This window comes from Nicotiana tomentosiformis, chromosome 5 (genome assembly GCF_000390325.3).
Source record: "Nicotiana tomentosiformis chromosome 5, ASM39032v3, whole genome shotgun sequence".
Taxonomy (NCBI): domain Eukaryota; kingdom Viridiplantae; phylum Streptophyta; class Magnoliopsida; order Solanales; family Solanaceae; genus Nicotiana; species Nicotiana tomentosiformis.
Window position 1 is genome coordinate 93270939 of NC_090816.1, and position 22743 is coordinate 93293681.

The window sequence follows — 22743 nt, forward strand, 5'->3', positions numbered from 1 at the left end:
TTGTTTCATTATTTTTTGGTACATTTGAAAATATTTAATGACGATACATATTTCACTTTGAACCCCTCAAGAATATTTAATTAATGTCAAAAGAGAGCTTGTAACGATGGCAAAATTGGTGCCAGTTATTGAGATCTGCCAGTAAAGATGTAACTTAAATCATTCCCTAATCTATGGTTCCAAAGGATTAGTCTAATATAATTATAAATAGAGGATAAACAATAGTAATTAACTTAGCCCATAGCTCAGAACAGTTGCGAAGCTTAAATTGCAGTTGTCCTTTATCATTAAACTCCAATCTTTTCTTTACATTTAATTCCATAATGGATTCTCTTTCTTCCAATAGCTGTCTTGTCTTTAGCCTTCTTCATCAGCAACACAGGCTGTAAGAGAGACGCAATTATCAGATAACTAAAGGCTTGTCGAGTAGAAATATAATCACAGTTCACAAATGCAAACAACATAGCATTAATCTGCAAATGGTAAATAATTGTTTTTTTAAAGATAGACACAAACAAAAACAAAGAATTACTACTATAAATTATAATAGGCAGAAAACAAGTAACTGATTACAATTCAGGATACATCTTAGCTCATATAAATCGAGTAATACTTATAAACGTTTACAGAATAAAGTAAACGTTCAGAAAATTTCATAATAGCCTGCCTGCCTGCCATCGTTCTCTATAAGTTCGGGAAACCAGACACTCCCTCTGATAAAATTGTATATCTTGATTCTTGAACAAGATAATTAGGTTTTCTAGCACCAGATGCTAGTATAATAAAAGCTAAAAGCAGGGATTCCATCCAATTAAGAGGAAATTATCTCTATCAGCCAACGGCTAGAGAGGTACAATCGCTAGTAGAAACTCTGAAAAGCGTAAATGGTACAAAGGTAAAATGCAAAGGCTTAGGATTCATCTTCAGCTGTTTCAGGACATGATATCGTAATAGCCCATTACATTGTTAGAATTGAATTGGAAAATTTATCAGACATAGCCTACATTACGAAATTGAGGTGCCTTTGCATTAATATTTTTAACTAATAGTAACAAATCTATCTGTTTCCAATTTCCAAATACATTCTGGTAGAAGATAATAGACAAACCAGAAAGAAGAGAACACACACCCCCACCCTCAGCCCAGTGCCACTATTAAGATTGCAAAAGAGGGTAAATCCTTAAAGTCAAGCACCAAACAGAAAGCATGACACATAATAGAAGAGAAAATATATTAACAAAACAAGAAACAAGTATGCTTTCTTTATACTGCATACAGTGAACTTGGATTGTCACTAAAATTTATGGACAATATTGCTATGTTCTCCAAAAATTTGGAAAACACACAAACAGACTTATGTTTGTACACTTCAATAATGTTCAAGATTGCTTTGCTGCTAAAACTTAAAACACAAGTAATTACTCTTAGCAAGCGTGATTGTACGGTAAAAGAGAAAAATTCTCAAGAAAAGCCCAGAGAAGACACTCAATGCCTCAGTATCATTGACAACTCCCTCTAATGTTGGATACCCACTAATCCTGCCATCTCCTCCGCTCTCCACCGTTCTAAGCATCTCATTACCACATTTCACTCTTCGCATATTCTTCCTGGACCTAATTTGACCCACTTGTACAGCTCGCATGTGGTCCACACCACTCCCTTATCACATGAACCACCCAAAAGCCTACTACAAAAACTAGTGATGTTCTTGTCAGACCTGGCACACTCTGGTCATCATTGGACATCAGCAAGAGCTACCCCCGTAAACTTTCCAGCACCACCTTAAAAATCCCAGATGTGAAGGTCTACTACCCATGAAAATACAAATTACCAATAGAACTAGACCCGTAACCTCATATCTGCAGATCTTCCACCTTCAAACACCTCTCTTTTTTAAAAAGTGAACTTGCTATGCTATGCACGTATCTGCACTCTCCTTTCTCAGATTCCTTACATCATCAATTATCAGTGTCACCAAAACAAGTGCAAATCTATCAATTAGTTCCTGCCTCACACTATATCACTTACGATCTCAAGTCAACCAGCAAGTGCCCCATTATAGAGCACAACCAAGAATCACATTCACACCATATTAAAGTATCTGAAAATATAAAGTTGGAATACAAACCCTATCACCTTAACAGCATGATCATTGCTGGAGCTCCACAAGAAGAGGAAACAAACCCTAAGGTCATTGTTGTCTGCTAAGGTGTGTGCGATAGGTTCTAGCAAAAAGTAATATGACTTCGTGCCTTCGTAAAAAATGTCCATCCTTGTAATATTTATTTACTCTAATTTGACAATTTGCAGTGTACACTTCTATTATGTTTCAAAAATATATCCTTGCTCAACGTGTATTAAGAACTTTGGTTTTCCTGGAACGAACTTACTATTGTAGCTCTACATAGTTTCAGCTCAATGAGAAATGAGCTTATAAAATATGAGACATGTGACCTTGGTTAGAGTTAGACAGTGTATGGTGGTAGTGATCTACTTCAACATGCTGTTGAAAGGTCAGACAACAGGATCCAACTGCAGCTTTTCATATCAAGAATTATCAGTTGTCATGAAAAAGCTGCAGCTTTTGCAACTTTAAAGTCACTATGCATAGTTAACTGTTCATAACTTAAAAGAAAACGCATAATACTATAAAATATGAGCAATTATTACTGATTTTCTGATTACGTGAATATTGATTTATACGTTGCAGAGCCAGGATTCGAAGTTTATGGGTTCAGAACTTGCCACTGAATACATAGCTTGTCTTAGTTACCGGTTTTGCAATCAAAAAGTTACACGTATTTAATGGATTTCCTGATACAAATGCAGGATCTAAGCAAAAGCTAATGGATTCGTCCGAACCCGTAGCTAATACTCTAGCTCCACCCCTGGTTATAAGTGGCACACACGCCATATAGAGCAAATCTCAAGTTAAAGCAATGCCTAGAAGCAGGAATGCACCCTATTCTTTGGCAACCAACTACATGTAAATGCTAACAAATATACATGATTTGTTTTTCTTTTGTGCATGTATTACCAAGCGTAAGAATAGCACTTGCAAAGGTGGAGAGACAGACAATTATACATGGCAGATTTCAAGTCCAGACTGTGCTCTTCCTTGGATAAAGGAGGTACTTTACCACATTACAATTGAAAGCTTATATATTTGAAGCAATTGAGGCCCTTGTAAAATGTGCAAAACCAGTAAATGTATGCTCAACACTGAAAGTGGAGAAGATATATAGATTTCAACCACAGGAAGGTTAGAAAATGAAGGATGGCCATAACCTTTGATAATCAATACTATTATCTTTTGACAAAGTTAAGTAGGATTTACTTTTCCGGGTATTTTAGGAGCTCTATTGCACAAAATTGACTAGGCTTTACTTCCCTGGTTTTTAAAATGTTGAAGTAGCATTTTAATCACGTAACTCGCTTGCAGCATCCACATGCTCCAGACTAGGTAAGATTTTTAGCTGCTTTAGAGGAACCAGCACATCTAACCAAGAGCAAGTAATCTTCCATGAATATGCTTATCAGACCCGTATACTATAACAATGCAATGAGGCTGGAAACGGGGACACTATTTGGGAAATAAGGCGGAGAGGAGCGGTGTGGGAATGACCTCTTGCCATTTCACTGTACAAGTTCCCTTAGTAAGTGCCTTCTCAAAAAAAAAAAAAAAAAAAAGGGGGGTGGGGGGGGGGGGGTTACCCCTTAAATCTATTTTTTGCTTTTTATCTGTTTAATTGTTGTTGGTCAAATATATATAAACTCAATCGATGAGCCAATTTCGTGCTTGATTTAGTTTACCAGTAACTCCTCAAATCATATTTTTTGCTTTCTCATGGGTTGACCTTCACAGGTAGTATAGCTACTGGACTATGAACTCAACAATGAGTAATGTTAAAAAAGCATGTCTATTTAGCTCTGAACTGAATCCCTAATAGAGAAATTGTCAACTAAACTCAACTTGGGAAGTGAATACGGTGAAAAAGAAAAAGTCAATGGAAGACAGTTTCAACCCTATTATGAGCCAAAGATTCAATTTTAAACTAAAAGAAAGCACAAACCCCAAACTAAATTATAACTGCAGAAAACCCAGAAGCAAGAAGTACCTCCACAGCAGAAACAGCAGTAGCAACAAGAAAGGATCATGAGTAAGTCCCTACAAATGACAACCAATTTCCCTCCTCCTCCACCGCTGGTATTAGAACTGCTTGGTTCATCATCCAGAAGCTTCTGATCATTATTGGCACAGTTCTGGGACTTGTTACGTTTCTTCTGACTGTCCATTCTGTGAAGATTCCACTCTAGATTCTTCAAGTAACCCAATTTGAATGAGTCCCTTAATCTCATTGATGGCCATAGATGCATCTCTCTCACTTTGGTGTGAACACTTTCTAAGAATCAACAAAATGATTTTCTTGAATGGAATAACAAGGTTGGGTGTAGACTGTGTGTACAAATATTAAATCAGTACGTGTGACATGTGATTTGATATGTATATAATAATAATAATACTCATCTCTTATTGCCTTCCCGGAGCCCACCATTTCAACAACCAATTGCAGCTACTCTTCAAACTTTACTTACCTAATTTATCTTTTCAAAAACTTTTAAATTTGAAAACTAAAAACCAAAAAGCATAAAGCAAAAATTGTTATAAATATATTATATTATCGATGTTCATTTAGTACTCTATTGTAAATAAGATTTCGGAAGAAACTTATCCATATGAGATTCTGCCGTAAATATGTTTATCTATTTAGTACTCCATTGGAAATAAGACTCCTGAAAAAGCTTATCATTTCGGTACTCCGTTATGGATAAATATTACCCATGGTAAAAGATTATCTATATATGGCACAACAACTTAGAGTAGCAGCTTACACAACAGCTTGCAGTAGCAGCTTACACAACAGCTTGCAGTAGCAGCTTACACAACAACTTCCTTTTTTCTATAAACAGAAGAGAATTCAGTTCATTATTTACATAAGTTTGAATAATATATCAGTTTTTCTCTATACATGTCTTTATTTTATAACAAAAAGCAAAAAGTAGTCTATTAATTATAGGCGAAAGAATATAGACCTCAAATTCAAAAGTCTAATTAAAGGTTAACGGATCACCTAAAAACTTATATGAAATTTATTTGGCCATTAATGAAATGCTCATATATGAGTTAGATATGATTCTTGTGAACACCTGCTAGAAAGTATTATGTTAGATATTTATGCAAATTGAAATAGGGGGAGTACTCCTTTAATTCTTTTCGCTTTAGTGACAATACCTATTGCAATTCTAAACTAATTGAGGTTTGACTATAGTATGCTTATTTCATTTCAACACTCTTCCTTTAGGTACCTTCAAATGATTTTGGATATTAAATTGGTAAGTTTGAGAGCGATAGTAATGCAAAAAATTGTCAGTTTGTATTGAATTCATTTCAGACAAATATTAATTTCTTATGTTCGTGAAAGGAATGCACTTGTGAATTGTGGTACACGAGAGATGTGTAAACATAAAGTTCAAACAAATACAGTATTAAATATTCACCATTCGTTGATCAATATTTTATTATCGAAAAGACAATAATATTTCTAAATGGTGCTAACAGTGTATTATATAATCCAAAACGGTATCATGAAATGTTCATATGAGAATAAAAATCATTTATTAAAGATTGAAATGTTGAGACGTAACAAATTTTCTCGGACAAATTATATTGAGAAGGCAACAGTTGAAACTGATTGAAAATGGAAGGCATAATAAGGTGATCATAAAAATTGAAGGAATTTGTACCTCTGCACTTTTGCAATGGATGATGAAGATACAAAGAGCGAAATAATGAATTTGTAATTAACGTAATTTACTACTCGATCTGCGTCAATAGGGTTTTAATCTCATTTATGTTCCTTCTTTTTATCTTTTTCTTCCCCAACCTTATTTATTTAGATTTGTGACACTTGTCCTTATTAAACATTAAAGGTTCAGATTTATTAACTAAAAAAATAGTCTTAATGATGGTTAATAAAGTAATTATACCTATTATTACAGGGGACTACTAAAGTATTTTCCCTAAAAGTACAAAAACATATTTGGTTATTGACAAGTGCGTACAATTACAATAATGAATTCACTATAATTACATACGGTATCCGAGTAGGATAATGTGTGCGTATATCTTATTCCTACCTTGAGAAGATAGAGTATATTCCGATAAACCCTCGACTAAAAAAAAACAAAAATAAAAAAAATAATAGTAACAAACAGTAACAACAAGATAGTAAGAAAATTAAAGTGAAAGAAACAATACGTAATAATAGAAATTTAAAAATAAACAAATACAAGACTAACACTAATACTACTAGTATGAAAAAGAAAGACGTTCCACCACTTTTCTATCGATGATCATATCGACAAAATAAAACAATGACATATCTTGTCTAATCACCTATTCCCAATATTTTTTAAGCCAACTTATTACACCTCCTCCATTGACAAGTGCATGTAAAATTAAATAATTTGAACATCCATCGAGTATTCTGCACCGAGTATGTGTGTCATTCACACACATAATGACAAAATGACACATACGAGACATTTTCGATTATTCCCAGGTTGAGCAGACAATTCGCTGGTTGTTACAGTAATATTTTTTCTTGTACGGTTCTCAACACTTATCCAAAACAATCACCTAATTGACTTGGAAATCCCAAGTAGGGAAAAGGAAGAGAGGAAAGGACTTTGAGATTGTGATGCATGTATGTTTTGCAAGTTGAGACTGATCAAAAGGGAAAAGATGTGGCTCCCAAACAATAAGGGAAGCCCTGCAAACAGAAGGGGAAATGGGACTGGAGTTGTTGCAATTGCTATTGACAAAGACAAAGGCAGCCAATATGCTATCAAATGGGCCACTGACAATTTGGTTAACAGAGGCCAAACTCTTGTCCTTATCCATGTTGTCACCAAGCCTACTTCTTCCTCCTGTATGGCCCCCTCCCCCCTCTCTCTCTCTCTCTATATATATATATATATATATATGTGCGCATGTCTGAAAGGAGCTAAAAAATGAACAAATTGAACATAATAACGTAAGTGGTAATTATAATTGAAATTTGGGTAATTAACCGCCGTTAGGAAACAATCTAGTTTTTCCCCTTGACCTGCGATGAATTTTCAACTGAGGGTAATTTTAAACCATATTCAGAAGTTGAAAGCAAATTTGAACTATTTTCGTCAAAGAATTTGGACACGTGTAGTCTACTCATTTCACAATTAATGACAATACGAGACAATTTGCTAACCAAGGTATGAATAGACCAAAAGTGTAACGGACGGCAAAATTGAGCAATTTTCAAATATTACCAAGGCAAAATTGGACCTTTTAGTAACCTACGTTACACATTTGATTGTGGAACATATAGGTGCTGAGCTTCCAAGATCAAGAAATTTGTGATCATCGTACTTTCTGTAGATCTTTCTTTCCCATTCATTTTTGCCCATAATGCTCCTAAGTGGCTGGCCTTGATATTGCTGCATTTGCTCTTGTAATTTCACCAATTAGAGCTAGTGGTTTGATTCAAACTCTAGGTTGAGCTAGAAATGGTAGAGTATAATTTCTGCTTTTGTATGTGATCTAATTTTCCACATTTATTTCATTGCGATGGTTGGTATATCGTTGGTACATCCATGTCCATTGTTTTCTTGGTGTTTGGACAACAATGTGAAATTGTGGTCTAGAGTAAGTTCCAAGGAGGAACAGCTTGAATTCCTTATGATGTATACTGACGTTAGCAAACAAACATCAAATTTAATATGCAGACGGAAACTGTGGTGGAGTTCACGTCGTAGATGGAAATTTATCTGCACATGGGCAAAATCTTGAGAAACAAACCAAAGAATTGTTTCTTACCTTTCATTGTTTTTGTACACGTAAAGATGTAAGCATTACTTCAACTCTTTCCAATATCCACGAGAATGCCTAGCATTTAACATATTATTCATGGAATAAGTAAAATGAGAACATCAAATTGTGTTTCCTCCAACACATGATTGAACGACAATTTTAACCATTTTTTTAAGCTCTTCTCTTCTTTATCTGTTTTGTCTTGAACAGATTCGTTGCTTAGATGTTATACTTGAAGACTCAGATGTAACAAAAGCACTGACAGAATATGTGTCTAGTGCTGCGATCCAGAACTTGGTCCTTGGAGCATCTAGGCATGGCTTTATCAGGTCCGATCTTTTAATTTTTCACCTAAGTTTCTCCATATTTACTTACAGATTGAATACAATAACCAAAGTAACAATGCATTCCCCTCCCCTTTCCAGCATGAGAAAACGATATCAAAGTAAACATTGTATTTGACAATTGTTCAGTCTTTACTTTTCCTAGCTCGGTCAAGGATCTGATATGAACACTAATGCTAATATCTGCCACAGACGGTTGAAGGTTACGGATATACCTAGCACTGTATCAAAGGGAGCACCAGATTTCTGCACTGTTTATGTCATCTCAAAGTCAAAGATTTCTTCTGTGAAAAATGCTTCTCGCCCAGCCCCTATGGCTTCCCCTCTTTATAAACAAATACAGCAATTGGAAGAGCAAGTTAATAGTGGTGGAATTACCCCTACTGCTCGTACCAGGGCGATCCATGGTATGAGATGTTTTTTTCCACAATGACTTTTTTTTTGTACGTCAACAAAAAAACATTTCTATTTAACTTACCTCGTCAAACTACTTGTGCAGCTGGATCAGTTGTGGACAGGTCACAACGCAGGTCATTCATATCGGATGAGAGCAAAAAAATTGGGTTAGTTCCATGAAACCTGTTATTTCATTGGGGGGGAGGAAAGTGGTGTTTGTGTATTGTGAATCTTAATGATATTTCAGATTGTGTTTGTATTCTGAAGTCAAAACTTGAGAAGTTTGGTTGGACGATAGGAGCATCTGTTAGGATCGAAATAATCAGGTGTCATGCGGAAGCTAACAAAACAAACCTTGAACGACGATAAATCAAACAACAAAAGAGAAATACACCAAAAGACACACAAATAATTAATGTGGTTCGGTAAGTTGACCTACATCTATAGGCAGAGATGAGCAATTCACTATAAAAAAAAAAAGAATACAAAACATCGAGACATCAACCTCACCAAGAGTCAAACACAAGTGGCACGCTAACACTTATCCCGAAATTCTCCCCATAAACAAGACTCTCAAACCTCATATAGCTACATTGTGGATACTACTAAATTAGAAGGAAGGATCCTCAATTTATAGAAGTCAAAAACTTTTTACTCCAAGAAAAGGGACTAGCCAAATGTGGGAGATTTATAATTTCCTTAAAAGGAAAGGAAAACTCAATTATAGTAAATATGTTGTCCTTTCCTTCGAGACATAGGAAAACCAAATTTGATAAGAAAATAATGACAAATACTTAACATCATCTCCTCCAAAATGTGATTTGACGAATTTTCTGAAATCAGCAATTAGCCTAAAGCAAGGGCCTTCATTATTTGGACTGATTTTTCTGAAAGACTCAGTTTCACTAATCATATTAGTGATTGTTACTGAATGGTATCAGTTTTTTGATATTTTACTTTGATGAATTTGATGATTTTAATTTATCTTGTTAGAACTAGTTTCTTGTATAATTAGAATAATCTAAAGCAAACAGACCTGCAGTATTCTACTGGATCTGCTTCACATATTTTCTTTTTTCTGTATTTCTGGTCAATGATTAAGGCTAAGTAACTCTACCTTGCTCCAAAAAAATGTCCTGCTTAACAACTGAGATTTGCATAATATATAAAAAAAATGATCTGCTGGAAATTATATTGGCGATGCCCTGTGGTTTTGATGATATATATATATACACGCTAAACCCAACAGTTTTGGAAGCAGGTCACCATTTGATAGACGAGGAATCCTCCCTTCAAGAATTTTTTCTGACCTTTCTGAAGCGGATACTGATCTATCATTCGTTAGCTCTGGTAGGCCAAGCACTGATCACACATCTTCCATGCTGTATCATGATGGCATGGATTCTGGCCGTATTTCACAAATATCAACTAGTTCAGATAGTAGCTTTGGCTCAGAACGCTTGGGAGCTCGGGGGAGTGAGCTCAGTTCTTTCAATGACTTTTCATCTTCCTCCTTTGAGACAGTAAGTTTACCCTCTTTGTAGGGAAATATGGTAGATAAGTAACTTCTTCATGAAACAGTTGATATCGACAACCTTAACTGCTCAATTACCCTTTTTTATTAGTCTTGGTTCGTGTCATGAGTCTATATTAGGGAGAACTGAAAGCAACAAAGCTAGGAGAATAGTAAGTTGAACCTAAGAAGCATGATACATTGCAACTTAATTTCTTTGATGATGTTCATTTATGTAGGAGCTCATACAAAAGCATGAATCGTTTCAACAAACTAGTTTTTGGCTGGACAATCTAAACGTACTAAGGGGAAAAAGGTTACTTATGGCACAGATAAAAGTAAAAATTCTAAACTTTAATAGAGAAGACCATATACTCTAACATCAAATGCTTAATAAAAGAAATGATTTAGAATATAAGCATGAATCAGGTGATTCAAATAACAAAAGCTGCGTGCTAATCTTTGGGTTAAAACTTCAAGATTTCCTGTCACATTTTGATGTTTTTATGGTTAATGTCAGTGTTGAGTATGTTATCAGTATTAACATCACTTTTGAAAATTCAAAGGATGATGGAGAGGCTGAAATGAGAAGGCTAAAGATGGAGCTTCAGAGGACAATGGATTTGTACAGCACAGCATGCAAGGAAGCACTGACGGCGAAACAGAAGGTGAAAAAATTCATATTGATATCTTCTCATACTTTTTAATGGGATAGGATAGTTTTTTATATATTATATGTCTAGTCAGAGGAGCTCAATGTCTGGCGGATGGAGGAGGAGAAGAGATTGGAGGAGGCTCGGCTTGCAGAGGAAGCTGCAAAATTAGCAGCAGAGAAGGAGAGAGATAAGTGTAAGGTTGCTATGGAAACTGCCGAAGCAGCTCAGAGACTCGCAGAACTTGAAGCAAAAAGAAGGGTAGATGCTGAAATGCAAGCCCTTAAAGAGGCAGAGCAGAAGGAGAAAGCATTGATGAACTTTAGTCAAGGTGATTTCAGATATAGGAGGTACAGCATCGAAGAAATCGAAGAGGCAACACATTTTTTCACTGATTCTCTCAAGATTGGAGAAGGAGGATATGGTCCTGTCTACAAATGTTATCTTGATCACACGCCAGTAGCAATCAAGATCTTACGTCCAGATGCAGCACAAGGAAGATCTCAATTTCAGCAAGAGGTATGGACAAGGTCCCGTGATAGTGAAATGACAGTGTCGAGTATTTTTATTTTTAATTATTTCCTCTGTATCTTCTTAATGCAAAATCTAACACAGGTTGAAGTGCTAAGTCGTATGAGGCATCCTAATATGGTACTACTTCTTGGAGCTTGCCCGGAATATGGCTGTTTGGTATATGAGTACATGGCAAATGGCAGTTTAGAGGAACGCCTTATGCGATGTGGAGATAAACGTTCACTGTCATGGCAGCTTAGATTTCGTATTGCAGCGGAGATCGCCACCGGCTTGCTCTTTCTGCACCAGACCAAGCCAGAACCTCTGGTGCATCGTGACCTTAAACCTGGCAACATTCTGGTTGACCATAATTATGTAAGCAAGATTAGTGATGTTGGACTCTCAAGGCTTGTTCCTCCTTCTACTACTGAAGAGGTAACACAATACCGGATAACATCTGCAGCTGGCACCTTCTGCTACATCGATCCAGAGTATCAACAAACAGGCATGCTTGGGGTTAAATCTGATGTTTATTCCTTAGGAATACTTCTTCTACAATTGGTAACAGCCAAGCCAGCAATGGGTATAACTCATTATGTTTCACAGTGCATTGAGACGGGAGAGTTTAAAGAGGTACTAGATCCCTCAGTTCCAGATTGGCCAATCGAAGAGGCCCTGACTTTTGCAAAGCTAGCACTCCAATGTGCAGAACTGAGGCGGAAGGACAGGCCAGACCTTGGCAAAGTTGTCTTGCCCGAGCTTAATCGATTGAGAGCATTGACTGAAGAAAATATGGGTCAATTGTTGATAGGTGGCAGTGCTGGCCCCTCCCCCAGTCACAGCCAAGCTTCTATATCGCAGGCAAGTCGCTCATATTCATTTTTATTACTAAGGTAATAATTTTATTGAAAAGAGTTTGGCATAAAAGCCCGTATACAAGAGGTATACCAAGAAGTAGAGACCTAACTCATTCTCATAATGAATAAATTCTTCTATATCTCAGTTTGATAACTTATTCTAGGGAACTTGATGCATAGCTAGTAATGGATAATTGACTTTGCAACCATCTTATTGTTAAAAATAGTTTGAGAATGAACTATATCTTGTAGTATGCAAGATATAATGCGGACCTAACACTGAGTTAAGGATAGTTCCTAGTGCCGTATCTTGCTAGCGTTTTGTGACAAAGCATGGAAGTTGTAATACGGTGCGAGCATGTTATGCAGGAAATTTCAAGTGAACCTCAAGTGCATTCAGGATTTAGTTCAAAAAGTGTTTCAAACTCATCTGCTTCGCAAGAAAAACATTCAGGTACTTTCAACTTTGTATTGGTGCAAGGAAAAGAAAAGTGCTAGGAAGTTCAATTTATTGCTTTTGTTTCTGTTGTGCAAATTGTGAGAAGACCCGTTAAAACTTTTCACAAAAGTTTTCCTCCAAACTAAATCCTGCAAAAATTACACAGAATTTGAAGGAAAGTAATTTCTTCTTATTTCAGGTGTCCTTTTCCTTGCAAACAGCATCCAAGAAAATATTATTTTTTTCCTTTTGCTAAGTTTTTTTTATCTTTTCTTTCTTTTTTTGGCATTTTTTGAGATGACCCCTCTTTAATATGCAGGATCAGGGGATGAATAATTTTAACTGCAGTTATTTGTTATTCTTCTGTTGTATATAGAAGGATCGAAAGCTCGGGTGTGGAAGCCACTGAAGCTTATCACAGTTTACTGTGACTTTGTTGTAGCTTATGTTCAATTTTTGTTAGATTTCAAAGGCGGACTGTTCCAAAACACAATTCATTTGGGATTGAGACGTAGTTGATTGAATGATCAAAGGCATAGTATCAAATAATATTTGCATACTAAACTTATAAATAGCTTTAACCTTGTGTTAGCTGTAGCATTTTAGTTCCAAGTTAAAGTAAAAAGTGAGCCCTACACTTCTGGATAACAGTCTTGTGGATGTTCACTTAATTGATTTTTTGAATAATCAGAATTTTGAACTAGAATTGGCTTCATTATGTATACTGGAATCATTGTCTTGTAAAACCCACTTTTCTACTCCTCGACCCTGGTGGGAAAAAAGCTTGTTCCCTTGGTATGAAGCATATAAAATTTCATTTGTACTCTCTTCTTAGTTTTTCTATGCCAATTAATTAGACAACCCCTTTATTTTAACCATTATTTTAAAAGGCAGGAACGTGAGAATGAACGTTTTACTTAATGTAGGGTGAGGTGTAAGCCCGAGACATAAGGCGTAAGCCCATAGATATTTAAATTTTTTAATTTATAAATTAATAAAATAATATAATAATTATAAAAATATATAAAGTACAATAAAAAGTTTAAGAAAAATTAAAAAGGATTAAAAAATTCATAGAAAACAAAATATCTAACATTTTTTTTATAATAGTGCAAAAGTTACTGTGAGATAAAAATCACGATAACATCCTATTTTTCAAACAACTGAAAAATTATAATTTTTAGAATTTGTTATCGGACTACATTTTATATCTCTAAAAGTTAATGATTAATAAACTTCATTAGTACTGCGATTTTAAAAAAAATTACTCATTATAAAATTGCTTTCAAATAGCAAAATAATAAAAATTTAATAATTTTGAGAGACATAGAACTAATATATGAAGACCTATAGCAAGTGAAAATAAAATTTTTGGCTAACTATCCGAAAGAAATATTCTCAATTAGTAAATATGCACTAATATGGCTCATTATTTTGATTTACTCTCAGGGTGTGTTTGGTACGAAGGAAAACATTTTCCGAAAAATATTTTTCAATTTTTCTATGTTTGGTTGGCTTAAATGTTTTGAAAAACATTTTCCTCATTAACTCATTTTCCTCCCATTGGAGGAAAATGTTTTCCCTATCAAAAAGAGGGAAAACATTTTCCAAAACTCTTCTTCAACCTTCCCCACCATATTCTCCATCTCCACCAACCCACCCCCACCCCCTACCCACCTACCCTTACCCCAACCCACCCATACCAACCCCCGACCACCCCTCACCCCTACCCCCAGCCACCCCTCACCCCTACCCAAAACCCTCCCCCACACACTACCCTAAATAAAAATATTATTAAGAATATTTACTTTTCATGTTGTAGATAACGTACTTTCTTTTTCATTTCAACAAAATGAGTATTTTTTTTCATGATGCAAAAAAACATATTTTCTTTCATTTCAACAAAATGATATAGTAAAAAGTATTTTCTTTCATTTCAACAAAAAAGTATTTTATTTTGATGATGTAGAATAAGTATTTCTTTTTATTTTAATAAAATGATGTAGTAAAAAGTATTTTTTTTTTCATTTCAACAAATGAGTAGTTTCTTTTCATGTTGTAGAAAGAGTACTTTTTTTTTTAAAAAAAAAGGAGTATTTCCTTTTTAGTTATGGAGTACAAATTACGTTATTTTTGCGTGAAAAAAGTAAAGCAACACATTAGTTCCTTTGAGTTTGTGTGAATTTTTAAAAGAATAATTAAATTCTTGAAGAAAATAAGATTCTGAAAACGTTGGGTATTTGGGTTGGGGGTGGGGAAAGCACAGGGAACATGGGGATTTGGGGGAAAAGGGGTGAGGAGAGTAGCACAAAAATTATTTTTCTAACAAAAAATTTTACTCTCTAACCAAACACTAGAAAATATTTTCCGGCAAAAGTTTTTCATTCACCAACCAAACAAGGGAAAATAAATGATAAAATCACTTATTTTTCAAGAAAACATTTTCAAGGAAAATATTTTCCTTCATACCAAATGTGCTCTCAATCTTCATATTTCTATAGATAAAATAGAACTTTAATTATTAATTTTATAAAGATTTTAAGGGTCAAAAGTGCTAATTAGGGGATTCGACATATGATTTGCGTAAAAAATTGTTAGGCGAGCCCAAGCATTGAGCATTAGGCGTATTTCGGGTCAGAGACGAATCCAGAATTTGGAGGTTCCGGGTGCCAAGCTAATCGATTTGATCAACTCGGGCGTCAGTTCGGGTTATTCATCTTTTTTATTTATATAGACAAACGATCAAACGAAAAAGTATAATAACTATAACTAATTGACGCAACCATAAAACTTCCAATAATAATATTAATATTATAAATATACATCATCTATTACAATTGTCCTCGACGAGTTTTCAGATTTTGAAAACGATCCATAATGACATCATTACTTATATTTGTGAATATTAATATTATAAATAATATTAATAAAAAACGATCCATTGTTTTTTATTCTTATGTATTCTATTGGTTGTTCAGTTTGTTCTATATTTCGAATGCGGTTAGTCCTCTCTATTTGGACCAATAAAGTTTTTCCTCTAATATTGATTTTTTTTTATTTTATTAAACCATATAGTCCAAGAAAAGTATAAAAGGAGGAAGGTTCATAACTCTTCTCCATCTACAACGAAATGGATTTAGAGGAAAGTTGGGAAATGTGAACATGAGAGCCGATGTTGTTTTTGGGCATTACTAATTGGTCAAACAGAGTTGGCGTCCGTTTAAATAGTACTTGCTGAAATTTTGACTATTATACCTCCTCATATATATCGTTAAAAATAATAAACATAAGTAACATTAACAAGACATGAATAAGTTGGAAAGATATTGTGTAAATATATGAAGTAAAGTTAATCTATATGGACAATGAACCTAGACTTACACAAACGACTCCAAGTAATTTGTTCAGCGTCATGGCAAGATGAAGGGACTGCATCTTTGCCCTTAGCTTTAGTGAGTGCACGTTGCACGGGGAACATGCATGGAATCCGGAACCAAAATGTTAGGTTTTTGGACTCAAACCACAAAAATAAGTGAAAAAAATCGGTGATCTTTTTATATATAACGCATGAAATTCATACGATATATCTTAACGGCACGTTTGTTCGTTAAGATATAACACATAAATTACATGCGCTATACCTATTAATTGACTGACCCACAATGATTGGTGGGTATAACGCATAAATTAAATGCGATATACCCTCCAATTATTGTACCTCTCACACAGAATATTTCCTTACTCAAGGAGCTTCATTCCTTTTTCAAAAATTCATTCTGAAAAATACATTCTTCAGTATCCCTTTTATTTTTCTTACTCATTCTGAAATATTTGTTTACTTAACCTTTTCTACATTTTGCCATAATGTCTGAAGAGCAAAAAATTAGGGTTGCATTATATTTGGGGGGGGGGGGAGGGGGTTGAGGTTGTCGTGGAGAATAACTCAGTACACTATAATTTTTCTCCACAGTGTATTGTTAAGTTGCCACTTACATTGGAGTACGATAGATTGGTATCATTGATATGTAAAAGATTGAGTGTGAGTAGACATTTTATTAATATTAATGTAGCGAGAAGATATTCATATTCGCTTACTCCGCAAGGGGTTGCTTGTTATGGTGAGTTTAACATCGAATACGATAAAATTTTGAAAGATTTTTTGAGGACTCCGGATGAACACTGGGAACTTCTTGTGATAAAAATGCTGGAAATATACGCCAAGTCTGAAGATGTCCGCAATATTGAGGTTCTGCAAAATAGGGATAACCCTCAATTATTTGGTGGTGTTTTTAGAGTAGTTTTATCTGAATATGTTACGTTTGAAAGAGCCTGGTCAGATCCAAACTTATCTCCACGGGCGAATGAGGCGCGAGGACATAGTTTTTCTCCAAGTTTATATAATTCACACGCAGAGTGGTAAATTTCAATTTTTCTTGTTCTAGTATGATTTTTTATGTATCATATTCGTACTAACACTCATATCTTCCAAAGGAGGTACCAGCCATATATGAATTTTACAAGTTATGAACCAACCAACAGTTGGAATATGCCTAATTTTGATGGTTTGGATCATGCTGGTCCATCCGCGAGTCATCAGCAATTTGATAATGTACATCATGGGCTATCAACAGATTATGAATTGTAAGTTAAGAGATAAAGTTAATATATAATGTTGGGATGACTTTGAGAAACTCATTATTTTATTGGTTGTGCAGTGAAAAGGAGCAATATGAAGGTTCTGTCCTTACTCAGTTGCCCGAAGACGATATATTTAATCAGGATCTGGCAGATGCACAGAGTCAGGAAGATGATAGTGATTATGATAATAACGTTGATGAGTCTGGAGATGATACACCATTCCCTAATGAAGGTGACGATGATGAGGAAACACACTTTGCTGATGAGAATGAGAATGAGAATGAGCAACCTGATTTGACGAGAGAGCATGATGCCACCAGTGAGCATACTCCATATATGCAGGCTCCACCTACCGTTAGACCTATAGTGTACGAGTCCCATTTTCCCTTTCATTCAAGGGAGATTCCCTACCTTGATCAGTTTCCCAATATGCCAGATGTGAATGCCCTCACAAGGAATCTTGATGACATTCAGACAACAATGTGAGATGAATCTAGACCAATAGAGCTGTCAAAGAATATGCTTTTTGCTGATAAAACGCACCTTAGTAAGGCGGTGCGAATTTACAACATAAAACACTATCGTGAGATCGAGGTTCATGAGTCATCTACGCAAGTATATAAGGTTATTTGTCATAGATGGTTTCAAGGTTGTAGGTGGATGCTGCGTGTGAGAAAGTTGAAAATAAATATGTGGATGGTGGAAATATACATTGGCAACCATATTTGTGATATGGACACATTCAATAGGAATCATTTTAACTTGAATGTTGACTTGATTTCTATTGTCTTAATTCTACACATTGAATCGTCCATAAGGTACAAGATTAAAGAGTGTATAACATCTATCCACCAAGTATATGGTTGTACCATTACCAAAAAAAAGGCATTTCTCGGGTGTAAACATGCGTTTGAGATTGTTTATGGTAATTGGGATAAGATATTTGCCGCTCTACCCAAGTACGTGGCTGCTTTGCAACACTTTAACCCCGGGACTGTTGTTGAATGGAAGTTTGAGCGGAGTTCGGGAATACCAGAATACATATTCAGATATGTGTTCTGGGCTTAAACCAGCCATTGATGGTTTTGTGCATTGTCGGGCAGTAATCTCCATCGACGTCACACATGTCTATGAAAAATATGATATTAAGATATTGATTGCCGTTACAGTAGATGCTAATGGAAGCATATTTTCCCTCGCATTTGCTATTTGTTTCAATGAAAGTCAAGAGACTTGGACATGGTTTTTGAACCACTTGAAGGAGCACATTGTCAGACATCGTTCAGGTATTTGTCTAATATCTGATCGGCATGGTGGGATTTTAAGTTCTACACAGACTTTGAATGCATGGAAGGAACCATATGCCTACCACCGTTACTGTGTTAGGCACTTGAAGTCCAACTTCCTGCGGGCTTATTCGAACAAGAGCTTACATGATTTAATGTGGATGGCTGCAACATATCATCAAGAGTGTAAATTCAGGATGCGAATGGAATTGATTAGGCAGGAAGACCCATGAGCTTATCATTGGTTGATGCAACATGAGCTTGATAAGTGGACTTTGCATAAGGATGGTGGCAGAAGATAAGGAATTTTGACTACAAACTTGTCAGAGTCTTTCAACGGGTTGTTGAAGCCTGTCCGTGGATTGCCTGTCACTGCCATAATGCGGATGTCATTCAAGCAGATGGTGTAGAGGTTTGTTGAAAGATCCCGAAGTGCATCGCCCTTGTTGGAAAGAGGTGTTTAATTTATGACGCAACCAATAAAATGATTTGAGAAATATAGGAAGCGAGAACAGTGGTATACATATTGCAATATTGCAACGAGCGAAATATTTTTGAAGTTCGCACTGGTTTGCATCAAAATCGTGGTAATAATACTCACACCTTCAATGAATTTAGCAGATTATGTTCGTGTGGGAAATGGTCGATCTATCACTTACCATGTTCACATACCATGAAGTGCTTTCAACATGTTGGTTTTGCTGCGACGAGGTACGTTGATAAAGAATACAATGTTGCTGCATACGTAAACACCTATAACGGCCACTTCCAACCAGGATTATGTGTGTCGCCGACAAGTACAAAAAAGAACACGGATACAGAACCAAATAGATATTGGTGATACCATTTATGCACGTAACTATGGTATATGTTCCCAAACAGGACACGATCGCCATAAATGTCCTTCAATCGATTTGGGAAGCGGTGGTAATTTAGCTCCCGATGGTAGTTCATCCAATGTGCCCAATTTTTAAGGATAAACTTAGTGATTTGTTACAGTATATTTTGTTGTACTAAATGTTTGTAATGGTGCTGCTTGCAATATTTATGAAATAAAATTAAGTTTCTAATAGTCTTAAATATAATTGATAATTAGCATTGAAGATTCAATACAATAATTAAAAATAACTTCAAGAAATAAATAATGATTTTCATTCGCCATTATCGTCATTGTCTGGCACTATTTCATTGTCATTGTCTTCATCTTCTTCGTCAACATCTTGTACACATCTGTCTGGACCGAGGGCATCATAATCTAGGCCTCGGTTGACACACATTTTTTGTATTTCATCGCTATCATCAATAAGACCACTTGCTTGATTTCAACAATAATATGGAACTCCTACGTCCAACGTCTGCAGTAGAAACTTTGGTAGTCCCTCCCACTCGACATATGTTGGAAACACAGGATAATTAATGTCTCTATCTAATTTTTCATTCTCTAATAAATTCCAATACTGATCCCCCGTTCCTTACAAGTAGTTAAGATCATTCAGTTCATGATGAACGGCTAGTGTCTTTTTCATTTCTAAAATCTCCTTCATTAAATGCCGAATCACTTCTGGTTCATCTTTGTATGTATTTGTTTGGAATGTTGCAAACAGTTCTTGTGGTACAACTAGCCCATGCCAATGGCATAGTACTTCATAATCACAACTTTTTGAGTAAAGGGGAGCCCGTTGTAATTTTTCACCCCAAATTCGCATACCTTGAAGCTTTGTAGAATGCGCTTCCCCCTCAATAATGTGCCCTGCAGCTTTGAGATCAGTATGTATATTGATAGGCTTATTTTTCAAAGGACGTAGAACACCATACCACTTGTCATCCACCAAATCAGTATAGCAACCTAGCATGTTTTTTTCAAGGTAGAGATCAATTGTGTTATGACATGTTCCATATGGATTTCTTGAACTACCTTTACCTTTTTGCCTCTTCCTATACCACTTATTAAATGTTAGTGGTATTTCTGAAATGGATGTTGTAATAGTTTTTGAAAAACTAGAATGTTGGTTCAACTTAAAAAGAACTAAATTGCACGAACTTGTACGTTAAACATAGCGCATCAATAATATGCGTTATGTGTAATATCTTGTCGACCTGAAAAAACCTGCACGAACTTGTGCCGTAAAGAATCATTTGCACGCGAAACATAGAGCATCAATAATATGCGTTATGTGTATTGTCATGTTGATATGAAAAAGCTGCACGAACTTGTACCGTAAAGAATCATTTGCACGCGAAACATAATGCATCAATAATATGCATTATGTGTATTGTAACGTCGACCTGAAAAAGCTACACGAACTTGTACCGTAAAGAATTATTTGCACGCGAAACATAACGCATCAATAATATGTGTTAAGTGTTGCAGTAACATATGGAAGGATGAGATATCTCATGGTTATCCAACAAATATCAGGAAACTCGCACAATGAATTCACTAACTAAGGAACACAATAAATACATGTTTAGAGGTGTAAATAGAAAATGAACATTTGTTATTATCTGGACATGTTTCTGCTATATTAACTCCCAAATTGCAATACAAGGCCACGTCATGGGAAACTACAATACTAGGAACAAAGTGAGCTACTTACGGGGTAATGTCCTAAGTGGACATGAAAGTTATACTAAGATGGGCAAACACAAGATCTTCCTATGACAGATGTGTAAGGATCTCAAATTACAGAGAGACTTTATGCAGACAAGTGACCATCTCAATTGACATGTACACATATGATAGGTGCTGAGACATGCTCTTATTTTAGTGTACAGTGAAAAGGGTTTATGACAATGCTCACAAAGAGAGTAAAGTGACTATTCAACCTATATAAGTCACATGCACATGAGAGAGAGAGTGTGGCTCAAGAAGGATCTTGACACTAGGCTACTTTACATTGGATTTGATACCACATAGGAAAACAATATGATGGTGCATGCATAAGCACAAGTGAGAAGATGTTATCCATTTGAATCAAAAGGTTCTATAAGAAATTCATCAGGTATAGTACTTTATTGAGAATTTGGGGAAGCAAGTGGGAAGTATTAACCTAGGGTTGTGACTCAATTCAAAGAAATCATTATAGAACTCAATTCCTCAAGAGGTTGTAAGTAACTTGATCCTATTAAATATCAACTATACCTACTCTCAACATATTAAAAGTACTTGCATATAGTGCCCCTCAATCATAATCTCAGTACTCTCACAGTGCCTAGCAAGATGACCATGGATCCTCTCACACACACATATACACACTCTCAGCACTATACGAGTTCCTTAACATAAGTCCCTCACACATAATGTAACATGTGCTCGCACTCACAAGGCCCAAAGACCATGGGTTATCACCTGACTCCGAGGGGCGGATCCTAGCCCAAGCTCTGATCGGATAAAAATTGAGTATCATTATAACCCAGCCCAATATGGCCTGGCGTACGCATCACCTCATTTGATACCCCTCAGCCCATATGGGGTCTGATGTACGCGTCACCTCAGTATCAATATCAATACGGCCCTGTGGCCCCAGCTCAGTCATTCATCTGCTCGTCAATATGCCAACATCTCACAATATCAAAAGTAATATACCACACGAATCATGCCAACATACCACGAATCCAATCAAAATCATGTCACACAAGTAAGGACGCGAACAACATGTGAGATAACATGTAAGAAGTATATAGAGATGATGATATAATATGTGGATTATCACGACTGAGAAGTATGACTACGACTAAGGCAAATAACTCAACATAGAAAAAGTATATCTATCATGCCTCAACACATAAGAAGTTAGCCTAGACATGATTTGTAGCATGGATGATAGCTCACATAGTCATATAAATGGAGAAAATACGATATCAAAGAAACATGATAGCAAGGCAAGGCATATATGGCCTAAGAACTACCGGGATCATGAATAATCCTGGTGTACGCATATATGCATATCACCTAGCATGCGTGTCACCCCCAATACATAACAAATACCATAGCCAACGGGGAGTTACCCTCAAACCAAATTTTAAAAAGTTACTTACCTCATCTGGGCTGGTCTTCAACCTCGAATCATGTCAAAATCTCGATCTAGCCCTCAATCGTACAAATCCTAGCCAAACATTATCCGAGGAAGTTAAATAATGTCATAGGAAGAGATCCCAATCCATAGAGCTTTGACTTTGAAAAATTTCACGT

At 35.7% G+C, this 22743-nt stretch overlaps 1 protein-coding gene and 1 long non-coding RNA gene across 4 annotated transcripts; one reads left to right on the forward strand and one right to left on the reverse strand.

The window, feature by feature from the left end:
* Positions 1-4185: 4185 nt before the first annotated feature.
* LOC138891574 (uncharacterized) lies at positions 4186-5896 on the reverse strand. Its single transcript, XR_011407949.1, has 2 exons — positions 5806-5896; positions 4186-4456 (listed from the first exon to the last, which is right to left on the reverse strand). It is a non-coding gene; the product is annotated as an uncharacterized lncRNA (long non-coding RNA).
* A 698-nt stretch (positions 5897-6594) lies between these two features.
* Positions 6595-13453, forward strand: LOC104104462 (U-box domain-containing protein 52-like). 3 transcript variants are annotated; one of them, XM_009612569.4, is made up of 11 exons: positions 6595-6992; positions 7828-7946; positions 8123-8241; positions 8449-8663; positions 8756-8819; positions 9902-10175; positions 10732-10833; positions 10909-11337; positions 11434-12192; positions 12558-12642; positions 12947-13453. In XM_009612569.4, the coding sequence occupies exons 1-11, from the start codon at positions 6770-6772 to the stop codon at positions 12961-12963; spliced, it is 2406 nt and encodes an 801-aa protein (XP_009610864.1). In that variant the 5' UTR covers positions 6595-6769; the 3' UTR covers positions 12964-13453. The 3 variants fall into 3 exon arrangements, with proteins under 3 accessions (XP_009610864.1, XP_009610849.1, XP_009610856.1); XM_009612554.4 differs by lacking the exon at positions 12947-13453 and having other exon boundaries at positions 12558-12738; XM_009612561.4 differs by lacking the exon at positions 12947-13453 and having other exon boundaries at positions 6597-6992; positions 9914-10175; positions 12558-12737.
* Positions 13454-22743: the final 9290 nt, after the last annotated feature.